Source organism: Mustela putorius, unplaced genomic scaffold (genome assembly GCF_011764305.1).
Source record: "Mustela putorius furo isolate JIRA1106 unplaced genomic scaffold, ASM1176430v1.1 tig00000135_pilon_pilon_pilon, whole genome shotgun sequence".
NCBI classification, from domain to species: domain Eukaryota; kingdom Metazoa; phylum Chordata; class Mammalia; order Carnivora; family Mustelidae; genus Mustela; species Mustela putorius.
The window spans coordinates 1,646,542-1,668,690 of record NW_025421292.1 but is presented as its reverse complement, the minus strand read 5'-3'; the positions used below and the strand labels follow the sequence as shown (position 1 = coordinate 1,668,690).

The 22,149-nt window shown below is 43.0% G+C and overlaps 1 protein-coding gene across 4 annotated transcripts; it reads left to right on the top strand.

Annotated features, from left to right (window-relative positions):
* Positions 1-1,801: 1,801 nt before the first annotated feature.
* On the top strand, positions 1,802-7,692 carry LOC101677272 (HLA class II histocompatibility antigen, DO alpha chain). 4 transcript variants are annotated; one of them, XM_045074675.1, is made up of 6 exons: positions 2,823-2,910; positions 4,011-4,106; positions 4,354-4,602; positions 5,054-5,335; positions 5,424-5,559; positions 5,797-7,692. In XM_045074675.1, exons 2-6 carry the CDS (start codon positions 4,073-4,075, stop codon positions 5,798-5,800), a joined length of 705 nt encoding a protein of 234 aa, XP_044930610.1. In that variant the 5' UTR covers positions 2,823-2,910; positions 4,011-4,072; the 3' UTR covers positions 5,801-7,692. The 4 variants fall into 4 exon arrangements, with proteins under 4 accessions (XP_044930611.1, XP_012900327.1, XP_012900328.1 ...); XM_045074676.1 differs by lacking the exon at positions 4,011-4,106 and having other exon boundaries at positions 1,802-2,910; positions 4,348-4,602; positions 5,273-5,335; XM_013044873.2 differs by lacking the exon at positions 4,011-4,106 and having other exon boundaries at positions 1,809-2,910; positions 4,348-4,602.
* Positions 7,693-22,149: the final 14,457 nt, after the last annotated feature.

Below are 22,149 nucleotides of genomic sequence, written 5' to 3'. Positions count from 1 at the left end.
TTGGGATGATATTACTTAAAATATTAACAAAAAAACAACTGTGGCGGGGTGGGGCCTCAGGCATTCCCTGGAGCCTGAGGCCACTGCACCTGAGCCCAGCGAGAACGCCAAAGGCAAGGTTCTTTTTAATTTTTTTTCTAGCCCTTTACTCCCAGGAGTTTTAGACGTTGAAAACACTCCCTATGCGCAGGATTTGATATTGTGTGGTTCATTAGGATCTGCTGTGGTTGGCCTTGGACATTTTTTGTTAACTGGCCGTGAGTTGGAGGATTTATCTTGGTGACTTGAGGATGCTTGTTCCACTGTGGGTATAATTACGCAAAGCTAAGACACCAGGAAAGAATTGTCAGAGAAGGAATTAAAAATCAGATTTTACATGAAAACACCCACCTTGATCCTAAAAGAAAACAAAGCAAGAGCAATGGGAGCAACTAAGCAGGCGTCAAGCACAGAAAACCCAGACACCACTCACGGAAGTCAGTGTGAACAGAACCCAAGTCAACTCCACTAAAGCTTTCAATTAAGTAAATGAAGTGTGTGTTGTTAAAAAAAAAAAAAAAAAGAAGAAGAAAGAAAGAAAGAGAAAAGAAAAGGAAAAAAGGGAAAAAAGAGAAAGAAAGAAAGAGAAAAAAGAAAAGAAAGAAAGGAAAAGAAAAAAACACTTTAAACTTAGAATTTATTTATTTTTTAAAAGATTTTATTTATTTATTTAAGTGAGAGAGAGAGTAGGGGGAGGAGCAGCCAGGGAGGAAGGGAGAATCTCAAGCAGGTTCCCGGCTGAGCGTGAGCCGGATGCGGAGCTGTCCCAGGACTGTGAGATCGTGACCTGAGCTGAAAAGCAAGAGTCCAGCGTTAAACCATCAGAACCACCCAGGAGCCCCTAAACATAGAAATTAATACATAACTAAACATTATTCAAGAGTGATGCTATAACAAAAATATTCTCAGGTATACAAAGCTTCAGAAGATTTGCCACACAAATACTCAAGACATTTTTGGAAAAAATATTCCAATAAGAGAAAAAAATGTCAGGAGGTGCCAAAAAGGAGGAGAAGTAAAGTTGATCAACACCTTGGTGAAGAAGAGAGGGAGGAAGTAAATGAATAACTTGAAAGCATACTGAAGTTCTGATCTAGTTAGAGGAAAGATTGGTAAGGCATAGAGAGCAGTTTGTTTGTTTTTGTTTTTTTTTAAAGACAATGAAGAAAAGGAAACTTGAAAAACAGAAATATTGAAATAAATAAAATATTAGAAACAAGTCCAAATATGTTAATAATCACAATAAATACAGCTGGGAAGGGCAAAGAGAGTGCTGTGTCCTCACCAGACCAGTACATCTTCCTGAACACACAGCTAAAATTCATTTTTCCATTCCTGTTGTACTCAGGCAGGGTCATTGTTTAATTCTTGCCAATGGAATGTGGTAGAAATAGCATGTGGTTTCTGGTCCAAGTCTGTAAGATTGTAAGACCCCTCCACAAACTCTCTTCTGGAAGCATAGTTCTTTTCAGTTTTGATGGTGCTCACTTTCGGAGCATGCTACTAACCCGGGTCTCCTGGTTCTGCCCTTGAAAAGGCTGCTTTAACTCAGGTCAGAATGGAACCCAGGAATCTGTATTTTTAAAAATTTATTTTATTTTTTAAGAAAGCGAGAAGGGGGAGGGGCAGAGGGAGAGGGAGAGAAATCCCAAGGAGGCTCTGTGCTCAGCATGACTCAGGGCTTGATCTCATGGCCCTGAGATCATCATCTGAGCCAAAATCAAGTCAGATGTTTAACCGACTGAGCCACCCAGGCGCCCCAGGAATCTCCCCAGGTGATTCTTCTCTGTAACCAGATTTGGAACCATAGACTCAGATGATGTCTTGGTTCCCTTCCAAGCTGAAAATCATTTATTTCATGATCTTTCAGATATTTGGTTAGACTTTTCCTTATCTAGAGAGATGGTTAGCTTTGTATATATTTTTTGTATTGGACCAAATTCTGCCCCTGCCTCCCATTGGCTGAACCCAACCAGAAACCATAGGGCAGGGAGATGTTGTCCACAGGTCAGCCTGCAGGCAGCACGGAGAAGGGTGTCCAGGGGGCCCAGAGGGACAAATGGAGGTTCTCCTGCACCCTCTGCCCTCCTTAGAACAGTCCACTGAGACTCCTTACAGTTCTTCCTTGCTCCGAGCATCTCTCACAATTACGTATTTTTTTCTAACACAATGAAATGAAGTAATGTTTTCCAAAGTGATTTAAAGGGTTTTTTATTTAAGGATTTTAGAAAAATCAGAGCATGTCTCTGATTGGCTGAATATAGCAGGGGTCTTCCCCACCCAAGAATCTGTTTCCTTCCTCTTTCTGTGTATCCATGATCTCCTTTTAAAAGTTTCTAAGTACAGTTTATATTATTATGTCTTCAAATCTGTCTGCAGAAACTTATAGGGAGACTGAGATTCTCTACACTCCAGACCAAGATAGAGGTTTTGTTTGAGCTCGGTTGCGTGGTTCTCTGATGGCCTTTTCTCTCCCTTCAGGGGGCCTCTTGTTGGAGTTCTTAGTAATGACTGATTTAAGCCCCTGCCACCTCCCAAACAGAAACCTCCTCTTCACTCTCCTGGGGGCCAGGCTTCCCTGGTGCAATGAGGGTCCAGCTCATTCTTTCACCTTCCACCTAGGCTCCTTACTTCTTTCCCCAGCAACAGCGGCACGAACTCAGAGAATGTCTCTGATTGGCTGAATATAGCAGGGGTCTTCCCCACCCAAGAATCTGTTTCCTTCCTCTTTCTGTTTACCTCCTCCACGGGCCCCACACCGAGAATTACTTAGTTAAAGAACCAGGGCAATGGTCCTCAGTGGGGGGCTAGTCCTGGGACTCTACACCTTGATGAGCCTCCTGAGCCCCCAGGAAACTGGGGCCATCAAGGGTGAGTGCTGGGAGGGATTGGGTGAGGAGAGGAGATTTAGGGTTACATGAGAGATGGTATAGAACATAAATTGTTCTTCTCTGGGGGCGCCTGGGTGGCTCAGTGGGTTAAGCCGCTGCCTTCGGCTCAGGTCATGGTCTCGGGGTCCTGGGATCGAGTCCCACGTCGGGCTCTCTGTTCAGCAGGGAGCCTGCTTCTCTCTCTCTCTCTCTCTCTCTCTCTCTCTGCCAGCCAGCCTCTCTACCTACCTGTGATCTCTCTCTCTGTCAAATAAATAAATAAAATATATTTTTTAAAAAAAACCTTTAAAAAAATTGTTCTTCTCTGGTTTATGGGCAACTTCCTTTACCAAGAGAACCCCAATCTCTCTCACATCTATCATGTCCATTGCAGACCTAAAATATACAGGTCAGCCCAGTTCAGCCACGCCAGCTGCAGGTTCAAACTTTTCTAGGTTCAGGTGCCTCCTCAGTTCCTTCCTTCCTTGTGAGACCCGGACCTCCATTCTACTCCTGCCGAGCACAGTGATTTCTCTGACACTTCCTGGCTTGGAGTGTGTCCATTCAAATCCAGTTTTATTGCAGTATTTATCACCATGTGGATAGTTAACTGTTTATCTGCCTTTTCCTGCTCTAGACATGAGCTCCTTGTGTGAGGGACCTACAGCTGGTCATCTGTATTTCCATGGGGCCTAGTATTGTGCTGGGCACATAGTAGTCCCTTAATGGCTGTTGAACATACAATTTCATAGAATTCTAAAGGTCCCTTACCAATTAAAATCTAACCCAAATTTCCAACAAAAACTGAGCCTCAGTTATGGAAACAGACATGTTTGATCATAATCTGAGGTGAAAGAGTTGGGGTATAAACCTGACTTGAACTTTAGGCTCCTTTTCCAGTGCTCTCTGTCATACCTCAGGCTGCCTTTTCCTATCTGGTTGGTCTCTGTCACAGATCTTAATTCTTACTTCTGTCAGCCATCACCTCTTCTCCCCTCACGCCTACCCACACTGTGTCTCTGTGCCCCAGGCTCCATTATGCTCCCATCCTTAATCATCTTCCCTCACCCCCCCCCCCACTACCACTCATCTCACACACAGGACCTCATAGGACAACTAGAGCTTACGACCATGGCTAACATTCAACTTTGGGGATCCCAAGCATGATTCCAGGCGGCCTCTCTTCTTCCCGACCTGGTATGCCACACTGCGCTCATGTCTCTGTTCCTGTCATTGTGTTGGGCCTGGGCCTGTTTCCCTCTGTCCTCTCCCTTCTATTGCCCCGCAACCTTTCCACTGGCCAAGAACCAGCTCAACAAGTCAACTCTGTCCCCACAGAGAACCCAGCCTGGGGCATAGGCTCAGAGATCCAACATATCGCATGCTCTTAATGAGACTGATATGTTTTCTTTTCTGTCTCTGACCCTGAACTCACCGGATTCAGCTGATCACATGGGCTCCTATGGACCAGCCTTCTACCAGTCTTATGGTGCCTCGGGTCAGTTTGCTTATGAATTTGATGGGGAACAGCTGTTCTCTGTGGAGCTGAAGAAGAAGGAGGCCGTGTGGCGTTTGCCTGAGTTTGGCAACTTGGCCCACTTTGACCCACAGAATGGGCTGGCCAGCATCGCGGTGATCAAAGCCCATCTGGATGTCTTGGTGGAACGCTCCAACCGCACCAGAGCCACCAACGGTATCGGCCTTTCCTCTCCTCGCACCCTCCCCTTCCCTGTGTTAGGCAGGGGAGGTCCAAAGAAGCTTCTTCCCACTCACAGGCCCCCATCTACTCTGGCATGCCCCTCTTTCAGCCTCTGTGACTGTTGTATTCAGCTCCTTTCTTTTCCAGGAGGCTCTAGAACTTCCCAGACCCTTTCAGCACCCTCTTCCTCCTCTTCCCTCTTGAGGACTGACACTTTCACCTGGACACCCCCTCAGGGACCTGTCAGACATAGGAGTCCCTGGTGCCCCCATGACCCTCCTCAGCCTCTTTTCCCTCTGCCCCCCACTGCCACCCTGGCTGTTATGTACCAGAGCATTCCCTGCCTGCAAATGCCTAAATAGGAGGAAACGTCCCTCAATCCCAGTCCTAATCAGGCGCAGCTGCAGGGATGAGACTTTGGGATTCAGGGCCTCATTCTTCCTAGTGCCTCCGAGAGTGACGGTACTCCCCAGGTTCCGAGTGGAGCTGGGGCAGCCCAACGTCCTCATCTGCATGGTGGACAACATCTTCCCTCCTGTGATCAATATCACCTGGCTGCGCAACGGTCAAATAATCAGCGAGGGGGTGGCCCAGACCAGCTTCTATTCCCAGCCCGACCATCTGTTCCGCAAGTTCTGCTATCTGACCTTCGTGCCCTCTGCAGACGACATGTATGACTGCAAGGTGGAGCACTGGGGCCTGGATGAACCACTTCTCAAACACTGGGGTAGGAGCCCCTCCCCAGCTTGCTCTCCACAGACCCATGTTTCCTTTACTCTGGAATCCTTTCACCGACCCTTCCTTTCTCCCCCAAGAGCCCCAGGTGCCTATCCCAGTGCCAGACACCACTGAGACTCTGATCTGCGCCCTCGGCCTGGCTCTTGGCCTGTTGGGCTTCCTTGTGGGCACCTTCCTCATCATCAGAGGCACGTGCTTGTCCAGAGCCCACAGGTACAGAGGCCGCGGGCTTCTGGGGGCAGGAGAGTGGGTGGCTCTGAACAGGATGGGGTGGAGGATCATTCCTTGGGGAGCACTGGGGGCAGGGAAGGGTAACATAGACAAGTAGCAGAGAGAATAGAAGAGCAGAGGTGATGAGGGGGTGAGGTTTTGGGAAGGTGGGCGATCAGAGATAGGCTCCCAGCATTGTGAGCTCGAACAACCTTGTTCATAAGCTTTTTACCACTTTAGGTAATGAACCTTCCGAGAACGAAAGATTGTGGGAGATGCTCTATGGATTCCTTGCAAGTTTCTGACAGCCCTTGAATACTCAATGCTTCTGCCTACTAAGTATATCCCTACGGTGCTGACTTTGGATAGGATCAAACCCTGTGCCATGGGTCTCCTCTCTTAGACCTGATACTCATCACAGGATTTGTGGGGCAGCTCCCCTTCCCACCCTCAGTGCGCACGCACACACGCACACACACAAACACACTCTTTTCTTGCTCTACCCAAAGTTCTGGCTAGCAACAGTGAATTTTTTATTGGTGTTTGCACTGTATCCTTCCTGCCAGGTCTTGGCCAATTCTCCCAGGGTGTGAGGGGTGCCAGGAACCTAGAAGGGGGAGTTTCAGGTGATGACCATCAAACAGTATTATTTCATACTGGGGATTGGCAGCCATCCTCAGGCCAGTTCAGCCATGTCTTTGCTCCACTTGAATAATTCATTGTGTGTTAGTTGTGAACAGGCCATTTCACAAAGACTTCATGAAATTTACCTTCTGAATTTAGATTTGCCCCCAAAAGAGTTTTCAGGAGAGGGAAGTTTCACAAGCATTGCACTTTTGTCTATGTTAACGCCATAATGAAGAGGCCATAGGTAAACGGTCATGATCTACGATGTCATCTCCTTTTTCTGTAACCCCTAGAGTCCCAGGCATGACAAAGAGAGGTCCAAAGCTTGGATACTATGGTTACTTCCTTAACCTGGGGTCAATCATAGCAGTGGAAGACTTGGTCACATGTTTAGAAAGAGTTCAGGTGGATATCTCTTAGCAGTTTTCAAAAATGAAATGTACATGAAAATCACTGGGAAGCCTTTTAAAAAAAGTGTAGGCTTCACCCAGATCTACTGAATTAGAATCTTGGGGTTTGGGGAGAGTGGTAGCAGTGTGGAATTTTTAACAGGCTCTAGATGATGCTGATGCAGCCACCCTGGACTTAGACTGTGGTCTGATAACTGGGACACACTGACATACCCTGAAGCTATTGGAAGAGGGGGAATCCCTAAAGTCAGATTAGTCCAGGAAAACTTTTTGAAGAACTGGTCTTTTCAGGCATAGAGGAAGATACAAATAAGCAGGGACAAGATGGGGTTTGGCATTGTGAGCATTTGGTCCTAGAGAAGAAAGAAAGCAAGAGATCATGAAGACACTGGATTTCCCAAAAGAGAATAAGTTCAAAGAATGGCCAGAAGAAGACCCTGATAGAAGTGGGGGAGTATCATCCTACTCAAGGCTTTTGTTTGCCAGTAACAAAACCCTCTTAAAACGATCACAGATATAAGAAGAGGATATTTACAATAAAGACCCAGGAATGGGCTTTAGCCGAGCTTTGCAGGGAACAGAATTCAGAACTGAAAAGCCAGCAGAATCTAGAGCCGCTTTCCTTGCTCTATCTCTCGGCTACATGGCCTGTGTTGTCCCTCTGCATGTTAGCTGCATTAGCCATATTATTCTGGCTCTGAGGACAATCCTTTTCAGCAACATATCCACCTGCAACTGTTAAGTTTGTACATTATCTCAGCTCTACCCACCCATCAACACTATCTCCCAGCCACAATTTTAAATTGTTGGAAAAACAAATGAATTCCCAAACTTGGGGCGGTGTCCATCCCAGTCCGATATACCATGACCAGAGGCACAAGATCCATAGTACAAACTCCTCTGAGGAGAGGGGTTAGATCATGCTAAGAGAAAAAAGAATGGGTTGGTTCTCAGAAGATACCTAAAGATATGTTTGTCCTCAACATGCCCCGATCTCTGCTGATCTTTTGCTTAAAAGTTAACTTGATCATCCTTGGAAAAGATGTTTCTCTGATCTCTGTCCTGTGTTTAATAAGGTCATTAAAAGTGTTTCCTTTGATCAGAAGTGCGGTTTTTTTCACTATGCATATATTATACAGAAGTCACTGAAACTTCTATGAACAGTTCCAAATCTTTTAGGTTTATATATTTGCCTTCAAAATCACATTTTCTTCTAGTTTCAAGTAAACAGTCTCCTATTAAAAAAATTGTTCTCCCGGGTGCCTGGGTGGCTCAGTGGTTTAAGCTGCTGCCTTCGGCTCAGGTCATGATCTCAGGGTCCTGGGATCAAGTCCCATATCGGGCTCTCTGCTCAGCAGGGAGCCTGCTTCCCTCTCTCTCTCTCTCTGCCTGCCTCTCTCTCCATCTACTTGTGATCTCTCTCTGTCAAATAAATAAATAAAATCTTAAAAAAAAAAAAAGTTGTTCTCCCTGTAACCATGGGGATAAAAATATATTATGTGTTTATAAAAAATAAAAATTAAAAAAAATTGTTCTCCTATATTCTTTTTTTCTTTTTAAAATTTTATTTAAATTTCATTAGTTAACATACAATGCAATATTGGTTTCTGGAGTAGAATTCAGTGATTCGTCCCTTACATACGACACCCAGTTTCATCATAATAAGTGCCCTCCTTAATACCCATCACCCATCTAGCCCATCCCCCACATACCTCCCTCCATCGACCCTCAGTTTGTTCCCTATTATTAAGAGTCACTTATGGGGGCACCTGGGCAGCTTGTTAAGTGTCTGCCTCATATTGTTAATTTTAGCCATTCTGACAGGTGTGAGGTGGTATCTCATCGTGGTTTTTATTTGTATTTGCCTGATATTCAGTGATATTGAGTATCTTCATGTGTCTGTTAGTCATCTGGATGTCTTCTTTGGAAAAGTGTCTATTCATGTTTTCTGTCCATTTCTTAACTGGATTATTTATTTTTGGGGTGTTGAGTTTGGTAAATTCTTTACAGATTTAGGATACTAGCCTTTTATCAGATATGTCATTTGCAAATATCTTCTCTCATTTTGAGCATTGTCTTTCAGTTTTGTTGATTGTTTCCTTGGCTATGCAAAAGGTTTTTATCTTGATGAAGTCCCATTAGTTCACTTTTGCTTTTGTTTCCCTTGCCTCCTGTGACTTGTCTAATAAATTGCTGTGGCTGAGGTCAAAGAAGTTGTTGCTGCCAGTATTCTCCTCTAGGATTTTGATGGTTTCCTGTCTCACATGTAGGTCTTTCATCCATTTTGAGTCTATTTTTGTGTGTGGTGTAAGAAAGTGGCCCAGTTTCATTCTTTCACATGTTGCTGTCCACTTTTTCCAACACCATTTGTTGAAGAGACTGTATTTTTTCCATTGGATTTTCTTTCCTGCTTTGTTGAAAATTAGTTGACCATAGAGTTGAAGGTCTGATTCTGGGGTTTCTATTCTGTTCCATTGATCTATGTGTCTGTTTTTTGCCAGTACCATACTGTCTGAATGATTACAGCTTTTAAAAAAAGATTTTATTTATTTATTTGACAGAGAGAGACATAGTGAGAGAGGGAACACAAGCAGGAGGAGTGGGAGAGGGAGAAGCAGGCCTCCTGCTGAGCAGGGCAGGGAGCCCAATGTGGAGGAGTGGGGGGCTCAATCCCAGGACCCTGGGATCATGACGTGAGCCCAAGGCAGACGCTTAATGACTGAGCCACCCAGGCATCCTGATGATTACAGCTTTGTAATACTGCTTGAAGTCTGGAATTGTGATGCCTCCAGTTTTGTTTTTTTTTTTCAGGAATGCTTTGCCTATTAGGGGTCATTTGTGGTTCCTTACAAATTTTAGGACCGTTTATTCTAGTTCTGTGAAGAATGCTATATTCTTGATCTGATCTCTTTCTGTGCCTTTTAGAATAGATTTTCAATAGGCACCTCCTCTTCTGTATTTTCAAACTCTCCCTCTTTGCAGGGTTCCCTCCACAAATGATGAGCATATCATATCTCTTATATATCAAGAACATCAAATCTCCTCTTTGTCCTATAACCCAGCATCCCCACCCCTGCAAGTTCCTCCCAGTCATTCTCTCTGAAAGAGTATTCTGCATGGGCGGTCTCCAAATCCCTTTTACTGATCCTTTCTTTCTCTCTATCTTTCTCCCCACACAACATCCTGTGCATGCTATGTATCATAGAGTACATCTACATTGCATCTTCTAACCGCAAGTAATCCCATTGGTAGATACTAATATCATTCCATTTTTAAATAAGAGGAAACTGAGGCTTGAACAAATTCAGTTACTTGTTCAAAGCAGCATGTCTGTGAGTGCCAAAGCAGGGAATAGAATTCAAGTCTGACTCCAAAGGCCATGCCCTTCGTGTTTTAACAGGTTTAATGCAGATCAATGAATGACCCACTGCATGAACCAGGAGGAAGCAGAGCAGATATGGACATCCAGAATTTTCAGAAAACTAAGAGCTGAATGCAATTATTCATTTTGACTTCCTAATATTAAGAATGTCCTTGTAGTGTTCCAAAAGAAGCTTGAGAAAATACTCAGAGGTCTAATTTATGTTTAATGAAACAGGTCCATTGTAGTCAAGTGACTTGCTACTCCTTTGACTCATTTATGCATCAACCTGTCCAATCAGATACTCAGTGAGCACCTCTTGTAAATGCTTTTGACAGGGGTTGTAGGGCAGGAGTGAAAAGGCCAGACATAGCCTCTACCTACAAAATGTTATCCTTAGTGAGGTAAACATACAAACCACCAACAAAAAGCATATTTAGGGGTGCCTGGGTAGCTCAGTGGGTTAAGCCTCTGCCTTCGGCTCAGGTCATGATCCCGTGGTACTTGATATCGAGCCCTGCATCGGGATCTCTGCTCAGCGGGGAGCCTGCATCACCTCCCCCCCACACTCTCTGCCTGCCTCTCTGCCTGTGATCTCTCTCTCTCTGTGTCAAATAAATGGATAAAAACTTTTTAAAAAGGCATGTTTAATGAGAAATATGAGGCCTGCACTTTGTGAGGAGTCCTATGAGGAAAATTAAACAGAATGAGAGATCTGATAGAGAGTGCTTGAAGGAGAGGGCTGCAGTCCTACTTTAGGAGGTGACAGGGAAACCATGATATTATTATTATTATTATTATTATTATTATTATTAAAGATTTTATTTATTTCTTTGACAGACAGAGATCACAAGCAGGCAGAGAGGCAGGCAGAGAGAGGAGGAAGCGGGCTCCCGCTAAGCAGAGAGCCGGATGTGGGCTCGATCCCAGGACCCTGGGATCATGACCCAAGCGGAAGGCAGAGGCTTTAACCCACTGAGCCACCCAGGGGCCCCGAAGCCATGATATTATTAATGAAGACCGACAGGCAGAGCTCTGAGGAACGAGTGATTCAGTAAGAAAGAAGCACGATTATCCCAAGCGCAGAACAGACTCCTGAGCTCACAGAAGGAGAGTTTAGTAATGCTGCTTTACAGAGAACTTTGTTCCTTCCCTTGCACAGGGCTGCAGTTTTGTTCATCTGCTTACTCTTCTTTTTCTTTCTTTTTGCCTTTTGACTCCCTTCACTCATTTCTACCCTACTCACCTCCTCCCGACAACCTCCAATCTGTCCCCTGTATTTATGAATGTGTAGGGTTTTTTTTTTTTTTTAGATTCCAGTATAAATGAAGTCGCATGGTATTCGTCTTTCTCTGACTTACGTCACTTCACCTAATACCCCAGAGATCCCTCTGTAGTGTCACAAATGGCAAGATTTCAATCTTTTTTTTTTTTTTTTTACAGCTAGGTAATATTCCATTTCATATGTACCACAGTTTCTCACTCCATTCACCCATCAACAGACACTTGGGTGATTCCCCTATCTTTGCCATTATCAACAGTGCTCAGTGAACATGGGGGTGCACATATCTTTTTGAAAGAATGCTTTCATTTTCCTCAGATGATATGGAATAATTTTAATTTTTAACAAAGTCATGTCATACCCCTAGTTTATTTATTTATTTCTTGCACATTCTTCCTGTCTCCAGCTGTTGAGACCATATTTCTGAGAGCCGAGGTTACCGCTAGTGGTGAAACCAGAGCCAGTGCTAAGCAGCCCGACCCCGACAGTCATGGAACATGTTCTTTGTTCTCCTCTTCTAGAAGCTGTAGAGATCTAGTTAGATTATCCGTTGTCTTCACGAAGCTGCATGTCCAAGCATCCCGTCCTCTGAGGTTCCCACAATGGCTCTTTCTCTCTGTGACAGGCCATGCAGGGGGTCAGCCCTGACCAGCGGTCCATTTTGGAGAACAGCATTTTCTCAGTCACAGAACGCTCTCTTTTTGGACCGCCAACTGCACAGATTTCTTCATTTTAAATGGGTTGCAGGAGGTCTTTCTAAATCCCGAAAATCAAGTGGTCTTTCACTTGGTGTCAGTATATAAGGTGGCGTTTTGGGCGCCAGAGGGCTTTGTTTTTGTTTTGTTTTGTTTTTCTTTAAAGATTTTATTTCTTTCTTTGAGAGAGAGTGAGCGAGAGCACAGGCAAGATGAGGGGCAAGATGAGGGGCAGAGGGAGAGGGAGAAGCAGAATCTCGGCGGAGCAGGGAGTACCATGCAAGCTCGATCCCAGGACCCCAAGATCCTGAACTGAGCGGAAGCGGCTCAACCGACTGAGCCAGCCAGGCGCCCCGGTGCCCGAGGTTTAAAGGGAGTTGAGGGACTCAGGTCTTGGACGTGGAGTGTCTTCGTTATTTCCTGCTACAGCGCCCAGCCCTGGCCGGAGCCTGCATGATGACACTAGCGTGTGGGACCCCTCGGAATCCTTGTTCCAGGTCAGCAGTTGGTGGCGTTACATTTAATTTTTCTGGGACCCTCGTTTGCTGATTAATACTTCACTGTGTTCCATTTTATACTGAATTCGACTGATTTCTGCCAAGTCAGCCACGGTGGGAGAAGGAAATGCGGCCCCACTCCTAAACGCGAACCGCCTACCGCCGGCTCTTTGGAGCTGTCTGCTTCTGTGCTTCATTCATACCAACTCCTCTGGCTTGCCTCCTTGTGCCTGTGCCGGCTTTAGAGCCGCTGCTGTCCCGCTGGGTCCTCTGGAGGGTCCCTGGCCAGGGCCGCTGCCCACCTGCTCCTCTCTCCAGAGGAGGCGCCTGGCCGGTTAATCATGCACGTAGTTTAAACAGTTAAGTAGTTCTATGAGATCTCCCAGAAACATCCAGTCTCCACTGGCCTCTTCTACCGTGTCCTGCCCCCCCCAACCCGCCAAGAGGTGATAACTTTCAATTGTTTTGAACCAATTCTGTTGGTATTAGCTCCTGTCTGGAAATAACACGTTTGCGTTGCTCCATCTTGATTTTTCAGCTTTAGGCTTTCTCTCTTTACCTCCCACTGTGGAAGACGAGGATTTTCATCCTCATATTACACGCATGCTCTCTTCCCGTGGCCGTAGCCTTTAATACAGTTTTATTGTCGCTCTGGCTTGTGGATGTTCAGTGTTTATATTATCTTGACCACGTGAAAGCAATTCAGAGCCAAACCATAGATTGAGCCATGCTCTTCCTTCCCTAGACAACTTTTGTTTTCCCTGGAGTGAATAATGGTCCTGTTTTCTCCTGCTTGGTTTTGTTTGTGCTTATTATTGAAGCACAAATTTCCTCACAGTGCAATCAGCCCATTTTATTGTCATAAAACTCTCCCGCCACCTTCTGTCTTCTTCACTCACTGCCCTCTGCGACACAGCTGTCATCCTGGGATCACCTCTCACGGTCCTTGTCAGGATTTACCTGTCCTCTGTGTGGCGGCTTCTGTTTCTTAAATCCAGTAATTATCCTTTTGTGGTCTAATGCCTTATTTTAGGGAGACACATTCTCTTTTAGCTTCCTGAGAAAGAGTGCATACAAGGCAAATTTTAGTGCTTTTCATTTGAGAAAATGTATTTTTTCTACTCTTATACTTGAATGAGAGCAGTTGGGCATACAATTCAAAATTCAAAATAATTTCTATCAGAATTTTGAGGTCATTTCCCCTTTTCGGTTCTAGTGTTTTATTGAGAAGCCAAAAGATATTCGGAGTCCCAAAATTTTTGTGTGATCTGTTGTTTTTTCTCCTGAAGCTTTTAGAATATTTTCTTTTTTTTCTTCCTCCAGCTTTAAATTCCTATGCATGCTCTATTATCAGCAGGGTGAAGGAGATCCTTCTCAAATTGTCCCCCATCTACATTTTTAACCTTATTTCTAGTAGCTCTCCCCAAAACAGTCAATGCTAAGTCACACGAAACTCTCAAGATATGTTTACACTTCCCTGTCTTTACTACTATTCTCTATGCTAGACCTGCATTTCTCTGACAACAAGTCAAAATTTTACCTGTCCTCCCCTGAGTCCAAATTAAATGCCACCTCTGAGAAGCCTTCCTAATCCCAGGCCACAATATGTTGCCCATTCTCTCACTAGGACCTACGACATTCTGCCATATGTCAGAGTTAGCTATATGTGTGTGCATGAGTGTGTGTGTGTGTGTGTGTGTGTGTGTGTGTCTGTCTTCCTTTGTTGCTTCTCTACCACAAGGCAAGGCTTTGTCTTATCTTTCCAACACCTGTCCTATTATCTGGAACATCCTAGGTATTAAAATATTTGTGGAATTCTTTTTTTTTTTTTTAAGATTTTATTTCTTTATTAGAGAGAGAGAAAGTACAAGCAGAGGAAGCAGCAGGCAGAGAGAGGAACAAACTCCCTGCTGAGCAGGGAGCCTGATGCAGGGCTCCATCCCAGGACCCTGGGATCATGACCTGAGCTGAAGGCAGATGCTTAACCGACTGAGCCACCCAGGTGACCCAGACACCTGTAGAATTCTACTGAATTCCATTTTATTTGCTGTAGATTTGGCCTGTTCTCAGTGTTCTGCAGCTGGTTTTAAAAACAGTGCTACCATTTACTGAATATTATATAACTCGTGGTAAATGCTTTTCATATATAGTAGATTTGAATCTTGGTCCACAAAAACTAGAAAATAGTGCAGAAAATGGAAGAAGTAGTAAATTAAAAAAAAAAAAAAGTTTTAAATCGGACTCAAAACCAAACCTCTCCTCCACAGAAACTGGTGGTAAATTCAACCTCAGTCATGATTTGAGCTTCCCTCTTTCATGTTTTTCAAAGGCACTGACATGTGCTAAGGCATTAGATAAGTCCCTTTTGTCTTCCTACGTCTGTCCAGACTGGCTACCTCTAGGATGCCTGGGTCTTACCCTGTGTAGTCCTTTTGGGGTGGCAGCTTTGCTGTTCTGCATCAGGCAGGCAGGGGAATTTTTGGTGAGGATGAGCCCCAGTGCTTGGGAGGAGGACTGCACAAATGCACTACATGGACAACCTTCCTTTTCCCCAGAGGCTTCTCTACCTGCTTTCGGTGCTGCAAGGCAACAGGGCTCTCTTAGGAACCCGCCGACCATAGTGCCTTCCACAGTTTGGGAGAATCTCCCTTCTCTGCCTTGCCTTACTGCCTCTCAAAGACAGTCCTCCCTTTCTCTCTCCCTAGCATAATGTCTGGGACACCTGCCATAATGGCAAGCGTGCTTCAGACTTTGGGAAATTCAGAGCTGGAAAAGGGAAGGTCTTGGAGGTGACACTTGCCATTGCCTTATATCATAGACCTAAGTACAGAGGAAGAAAAAAAGAAAAGAAAAGCAGCATTCTGCCACTATGTATTATTCCTTTCTTATAATCAACTTGCAAGGTTAGAATAACTATACCCATTTTACAGAGGAGGAAACAGGGGTTGAAATTATACAACTTGCCCCAACATCAGACCTCTAGAAGGTGGCTGGGAAGGTCTGGTGACGCTGGAGCCCAAATTCCTTCTCCTGTACCATCACTACTCAGGAGTTAATGGAAGCTAGTCTGTAATTAAATTTTTTCTGCTTTTATTAACATTGTTCCTTTTATTATGATTATTATCTTTCATTTATTGGGCATTGCCAATGTGCCAAGAACTAGTCTGAACACCTTACATTTGTCAAATCCATTAGTCTGCACACTCAGCATGAAGTCTACCTAAATTACTTTCTTTCTTTTTTTTTTTTAATTAACAAATAATGTATTATTAGCCCCCGGGTACAGGTCTGTGAATCATCAGGCTTACACATTTCACAGCACTCACCATAGCACATACCCTCCCCAACGTCCTTCACCCAGCCACCCTCTCTTACCCCCCGACCCAGTAACTCTGTTTGTTTCTTGACATTAGGAGCCTTATGGTTTGTCTTTCTCCTGATCCCATCTTGTTTCGTTTTTTCCTTCCCCACCCGCCAACCACCCCCCACCCTGCCTCCTAAATTTCTCATATCAGAGAGAGCATATGACAATTGTCCCTCTCTGATTGACTTATTTTGCTCAGCCTAATACCGTTTAGTTCCATCCATGTCATCGCAAATGGCAAGATTTTATTTCTTTTGAGGGCTGCATAGTATTCCATTGTGTATATATACCACATCTTCCTTACCCATTCATCTGTTGATGGACATCTAGGTTCTTTCCATAGTTTGGCTATTGTGGACATTGCTGCTATAAACATTAGGGTGCACGTGGCCCTTCAGATCACTACATTTGTATCTTTATGGTAAATACCCAGTAGTGTGATTGCTGGGTGATAGGGTAGCTCTATTTTCAACTTTCTGAGGAGCCTCCATGCTGTTTTCCAGAGTGGCTTCACCAGCTTGCATTTCCACCAACAGCGTAGGAGGGTTCCCCTTTCTCCGCATCTTCACCTGACATTTCTTAAACTATTCCATGAAACTCAAGTTGGAATTCCAAAGAATGCTAATAACAGAATTAAAATAAATAAATGCAAGTAATATTTTTCTTCTAAAATATACTTTAGGAGGGTCTGGGTGTCTTAGTCAGTTAGGCACCTGATTCTTGGTTTTGGCTTGGGTCATGATCACAGGTTCCTGGGATTGGGCCCCAAGTCAGTCTCCATGCTCAGTGGAGTGTCTGCTTGAGGATTCTCTCTCTCCCTCTCCTTCTGCCCCTCACTTGGCTTCTGTTTTCACACTCTCTCTCTCTCTAAAATAAAGAAATAGGGGTGCCTGGATGGTTCAGTTGGTTATGCATCTGCCTTTGGCCCAGGTCATGATGGCAGGGTCCCAGGATTGAGCCGCGCATCAGGCTCCCTGCTCAGCAGCAGTCTGTTTCTCCCTCTCCCTCTACCTGCCGCTCCCCCTGCTTGCGTGCTTTCTCTCTCCAAATAAATAAATAAATATATAATAAATCCTTAAAAAATAAAAATAAAATATACTTTAATACATATAAGAAAATGTCAAACATGTAGTCTTTATTATGTAGTCATCTGTCTTTTGAGACTGTTATGTCATTTTTTGTAATAGCAAGAGATTGCTAATGTATCTAGTAAGAGTGGAATGGTTGCAAAAGCTATGGTACTTCCACACAATTACTCTGAAGCTGTTGATAGAATAAGGAAGATCTCTGCTGGTGTGGAGGAATCTCAAGAGAGTCATGGAGAATGCAAGATACAAAGGAATTATATATACTATGTGTTACCTTTGGAGTAAGAAAGAGGGGAAATATATATTTGCAAAAAGCCATACTGGAAGGATAATCCAGAAATTGATAAAAATGAGATGGAGAATTATCGTGAAGGAATGGGTTTGAGAACACAGGGATAAAAATGAATGTTAACTTTTGAAACACATAAATGCTTTATAATTTTTACAAAAATTAAAAAAAACCTAAAATGTGAAACAAACAGAAACAACTAAACCACACAGAGAAGAGAATTTAACTAATATTAGAAGACAATACTGTATGTTCTTAGTGGAATATATTCTAAGGACAGAAGGAACTACCAAAAACCTTATGTGTCTTTCAGTAGTTTCATTGTTAAGAGTAACATTGTATTATTATTTTGAAACTATGTTATGTATATTATGGGATAAAACAAATCAGTAATTACTGATGTAATTGGGAACCAAGATTTTTTTTTTTTTAGGAGCCAAGACTTTTAATGTACAAAAAGAAAGAAAAAAGTAGCTGAATTGAAACAATAACATTAGGGTGCCTGAGTGGCTTAGTTGGTTAAGAGTCTGCCTTCAGCTCAGGTCATGATCTTAGGGTCCTGGGATCAAGCCCTGCATTGGTCTCTCTGCTCAGCAGGAAGTCTGCTTCTCCCTCTTCCTCTGTGCTCTGTCTCTCTCTCTCAAGTAAATAAAATCTTTTTTAAAAAGTAAAAAAAAAATGAAACAAGACGGGATTGGGAGGGAGACAAACCATAAGTGACTCTTAATCTCACAAAACAAACTGAGGGTTGCTGGGGGGAGGGGGGTTGGGAGAAGGGGGTTGGGGTTATGGACATTGGGGAGGGTATGTGCTATGGTGAGTGCTGTGAAGTGTGTAAACCTGGCGATTCACATATCTGTATCCCGGGGGATAAAAATATATTATATGTTTATAAAAAATAAATACTTTTTTAAAAGTTAAAAAAATGAAACACTAATATTAAATTTTAATTAGAAATGAATTTTAGGGACGCCTAGATGGCTCAGTTGGTTCGGCCTCTGCCTTCAGCTCAGGTCATGATTCCAGGGTCCTAGGCTCAAGCCCCAAGTTGGGCACCCTGCTCAGCGGAGAGCCTGCTACTTCTCCATCTCCCTCTGCCCCTCCTCCTGCTCATGCATGTGCATTTTCTATCTCTCAAAAAAAAAATCAATTTTAATTAATGATATATATATATAAGTCAATATTAAATATATATATATATATATATATATATATATATATATATCCAATTCCAGTGGCCGAAAGAACCTGAAAGCAATGGTACCTGGTAGCAAGGAGCTTCCCAAGGACACAGATAGTAGTTTCTAAATACCCAATAAAAGGAAATGAAACTTTTTAGAGAAGTGACTGATTTCAGGTCTGGGTTAGGGAAAATACAAAGCAAACTTGTTTCTATAAACAAGGAAATGTTCTAAGGGTAATAGGGGCATGCCAAAAGAAAAGAGCAGCTAGCTTGAAGGGGCTTCCGTTGGCCAAATTGGGCAACTTGAGCATTAAAAATGACTATAATCAACTCAAACATGTCAATTGTGTATGTTTACACACACACACACACACACACACATATACATATATATATAGATAGATAGATATAAACCCCATGAGTCCCTAATAATAACCAGACAGAGATAAAACAAACAAACAAGCAGCAACAACAACAAAAGTTTTCTACCGCCACTGGGTGTGATATTCTAATTCCTGACATGGAAAATTGATACTTAAAGAAAACAAGAATATATCGTGACTCTTCAGAAGGAACTATGGTTCCATTGATAAAAAAGAAAATTCTCCCTTTTACATGACTGCCAGCCAATAAATGTAGAAGAAATAATAGAATTAGAAAATCAGTGTTTTGTGACTCTAATATGATCATTGACTCAGGGGAGGCATCACTGATGTTAAAACCATCAGGAGAGGGGGCCTGGGTGGTTCAGCCAGTTAAGCGTCTGACTCTTGATTTCAGGTCAGGTCATGATCTCAGGGTAGAGAGATGGAGCCCTGTGTCTGGCTCATGCTGAGTGTAGAGACTCAAGATTCTCTCTTCCCTCTCCCTCTGCTCCTCCCCCACTCTGCTTGTACTCATGCTCTCTCTCTCTAAAACAACAACAATAAAAAAAACACAAAGCATTAGGAGAACAGTTGATTGGGAACTGATGGGTCACATCGAGGCCAAGTATCATGCCCATAGGTTCTTTGCTATTGAAAAAAGATCTCTACAGAAGAGAGAGATTTGGCTGTCACCATTTCAACTCCGTGATCAAACGTGGCCTCCTCAATAATGGGTAACAAGACAGTAATCACGTATGTCTCCTGAGGGGATGAAAAGTAGGGTACGTGGATCATCACCTATAAAGAACTATTGCCAAAAGTCTTTCAACTGAATATAATCAAATCTTTAGTCCAAAGTTCTATTTTATAGAAAATATATTGGATAGAGAAATAAGTCAAATGAAAACCATGAAGAAAGGATCATACAAATTCAGAATGTGAAATATTCTGCAAGACAACTGGCTTGGTCTCTTCAAAAAGACAATGTAAAAAAAGATGGGGAGTAAGAGGAAACACTGCAGTCAGATTTAGTGGGATTCTTGGCCACACATTCAGGGAAAAACAAATATAAAGACATTTTGGAGGAAAATGGGGAAATTAGAACATGGACTGTGTAATCAATGATATTAGAAAATTATTTTCAGTTTTGTTCAGTATGATTATGATACTGTGGTTACATAGCAAGACGTCTTTATGCTAAGGCATTTAGAGATGAAATGCCTTGAGGAATTTATTTTGAAATGAATTCCGATGCCCATACAAACACACAAAATTGAAACAAATATGGCAAAATCTTGACAGACGTTGAATTTAGGTTGCTCAAGTATTCTTTGTAATTTTTCCAACTTTTCTGTATATTTAGAATTTTCCTAATAAAAAGTGTATGTATGTGTGTGTTTGTAAACTTATGCCATATTTGGAAATAGAAAATTAAATGAGAGGTAACTGGATTTCTGAATCCATGAGTTAATGTGTGTCACCTATTGAATAATTATGTTTCTGGAATAGATATTTTATAATTTTAAATATAAACAATTTTTAAATTTTTTTCTTTGATTTTAACTGAAATGAAATGAACATGGTGTAATGCATAGCAACTTTTTCATTCGTGGGTTCAAAGCACACTCATTTTATCTTGGGAGTCCTACAATTGCTTTATCCAAGTTTTGACCTTTAAAAACCATGTTCTGTGGTCAGAAGTTACTAAAATATTGTCTATAGTCCTGTCAGGAACACCAAGAATAAATGGAACTGTAAAAATATTAGAATGGTTTGTAATTTTGTACTTTTCTCCATGTTGGAGGTATTATTGTCAATCCCAATCAGAAAACAGACAAGATTAATTAAAAAAAAAAAAAGAGTAAAAGTGGAGAAGACACAAAGTTTCCAAAATCCTACAAAGTTCCTGTAATTTTTATTCCTCGTCTATAATTTTTCTCATTCTTTTTCTATCCTTCTTACCTGGTCAGTACAAGCCCAGATATTTCCCAGCCCACACTTTCCCTTTCATGGACCTGTCTACCTTGTCACAGCACACATGTCCTTCACCAGCCACCTCCTGGTTCCCATAGGCTTCCTCCCTCATCAAGGTTCTGGTCTGTAAGGCAAGCCTGAAGGCGTGGTTAGGAGAGATGGCAGGTATGAAGAGTTGCCATTCAGCTATTCCTCAGTACAAAGAGAATAGTTTCTACTCAGCCTGGGTGTTCTTCACACAGCAGAGCTATCACTGGGAATTCCTTCGCCTAAACTTGTGGAACAAGGTGGTTTCACTTTCTCTAAGCGTCTTCACACTTCTTTAGTAGTTCTTTATCAGTTCTTTAGCTAACACTCAATTACTTGGTCTTGCTGAAAAAATTAATTTTCTACAGCATGGAGGAAACTTGGGAAGAAGCTACATTTAAAAAGATATGGATATGACAGACGATAGATAGAAGTGTGTGTGTGTGTGTGTGTGTCTGTGTGTGTGAGTTTATCTCCAGCCGTATTCTTTAGTTCAGGTTGGTGGAGTTAATATCAGAATGTTTTTTTCTGGATGTTTTTAAAATTTCACTTGTGAATTCTTTTCTTGCTTATATCCAGAATATAATCCAAAAATTCCAGCATAGAAGAAAGAATATAAACTTCGAAATCAGCCGTATCCTGTCTCACTAACGAATGGGACCCTCTTATGCCCATTAAGTTAGAGCTCCCCCATTTCAAAAGTGAGAACAATAATGTACGTGTGATCAAAATGTTGCATGGACTGAAAGAGATTACTAGGAGAAGAGCCCATCAAAATACCTGGCGGTTAGCAAGAGCTCAGCAAGTGTCAATTGCCCTTCCCTGGCTTTCTCTCAACTCTGCAGAAGCACGTTCTTTTCCGTTTTATTTTCTCCCTTGTTTGGAAGTAGTCCTCTCCATAAACAGAACTGCTCTGCGAACCAGCCTCTCAACCCCAAGCTGCTCCCTCACTTGCTCGCTCAGTGTTCTCTCTGCACTCAATGTTTTCTTCTGACCGGATCATCGGTGACAGCATTGTGGGGCTCTGCAGGGTCTATTTGCAAGATCCAAGGCAGTGATGCAAAAGCAGGAGAATACTGGGGAATCAGGCTGAGCGGCGGGAGATGGGCTCAAGAGCAGCCAATCCGCGGATTTGGTTACTGTGGTTGGAATGAGGTCCAGAAAAGGATGCAGAATTGGAAGGGGCAGTCTAAGTAGAGGTTCAGGGCCCTCTCAGCACCAACTAGACCCCAGGGAACTGGGGGCCAGGTAAGGAGAACTCTTTATGGAAGGCAGCGGGTGAACCAGAAACCCACCACGAGAGACCAAAGGCCGTAGAGGGATTGTGCAGCCCTCGTTGCCTCTCCAATCAACGGAACAGAACAAAATGTAGTAACCATGGGTCTGGGACAACAACCATCATTCTGTGTCTCACTGAAGAGCATGAAGTTT

What these genes read in the sequence shown, in the direction of transcription:
- LOC101677272 (XM_013044873.2), top strand. Translation starts at nt 2,829, where the DNA reads ATGGTCCTCAGTGGGGGGCTAGTCCTGGGACTCTACACCTTGATGAGC. An exon ending in GGAAACTGGGGCCATCAAGG is followed by an intron (nt 2,911 to 4,347) that starts GTGAGTGCTGGG and finishes TGAACTCACCGG; the next exon opens with ATTCAGCTGATCACATGGGC. An exon ending in ACCACTTCTCAAACACTGGG is followed by an intron (nt 5,336 to 5,423) that starts GTAGGAGCCCCT and finishes TTCTCCCCCAAG; the next exon opens with AGCCCCAGGTGCCTATCCCA.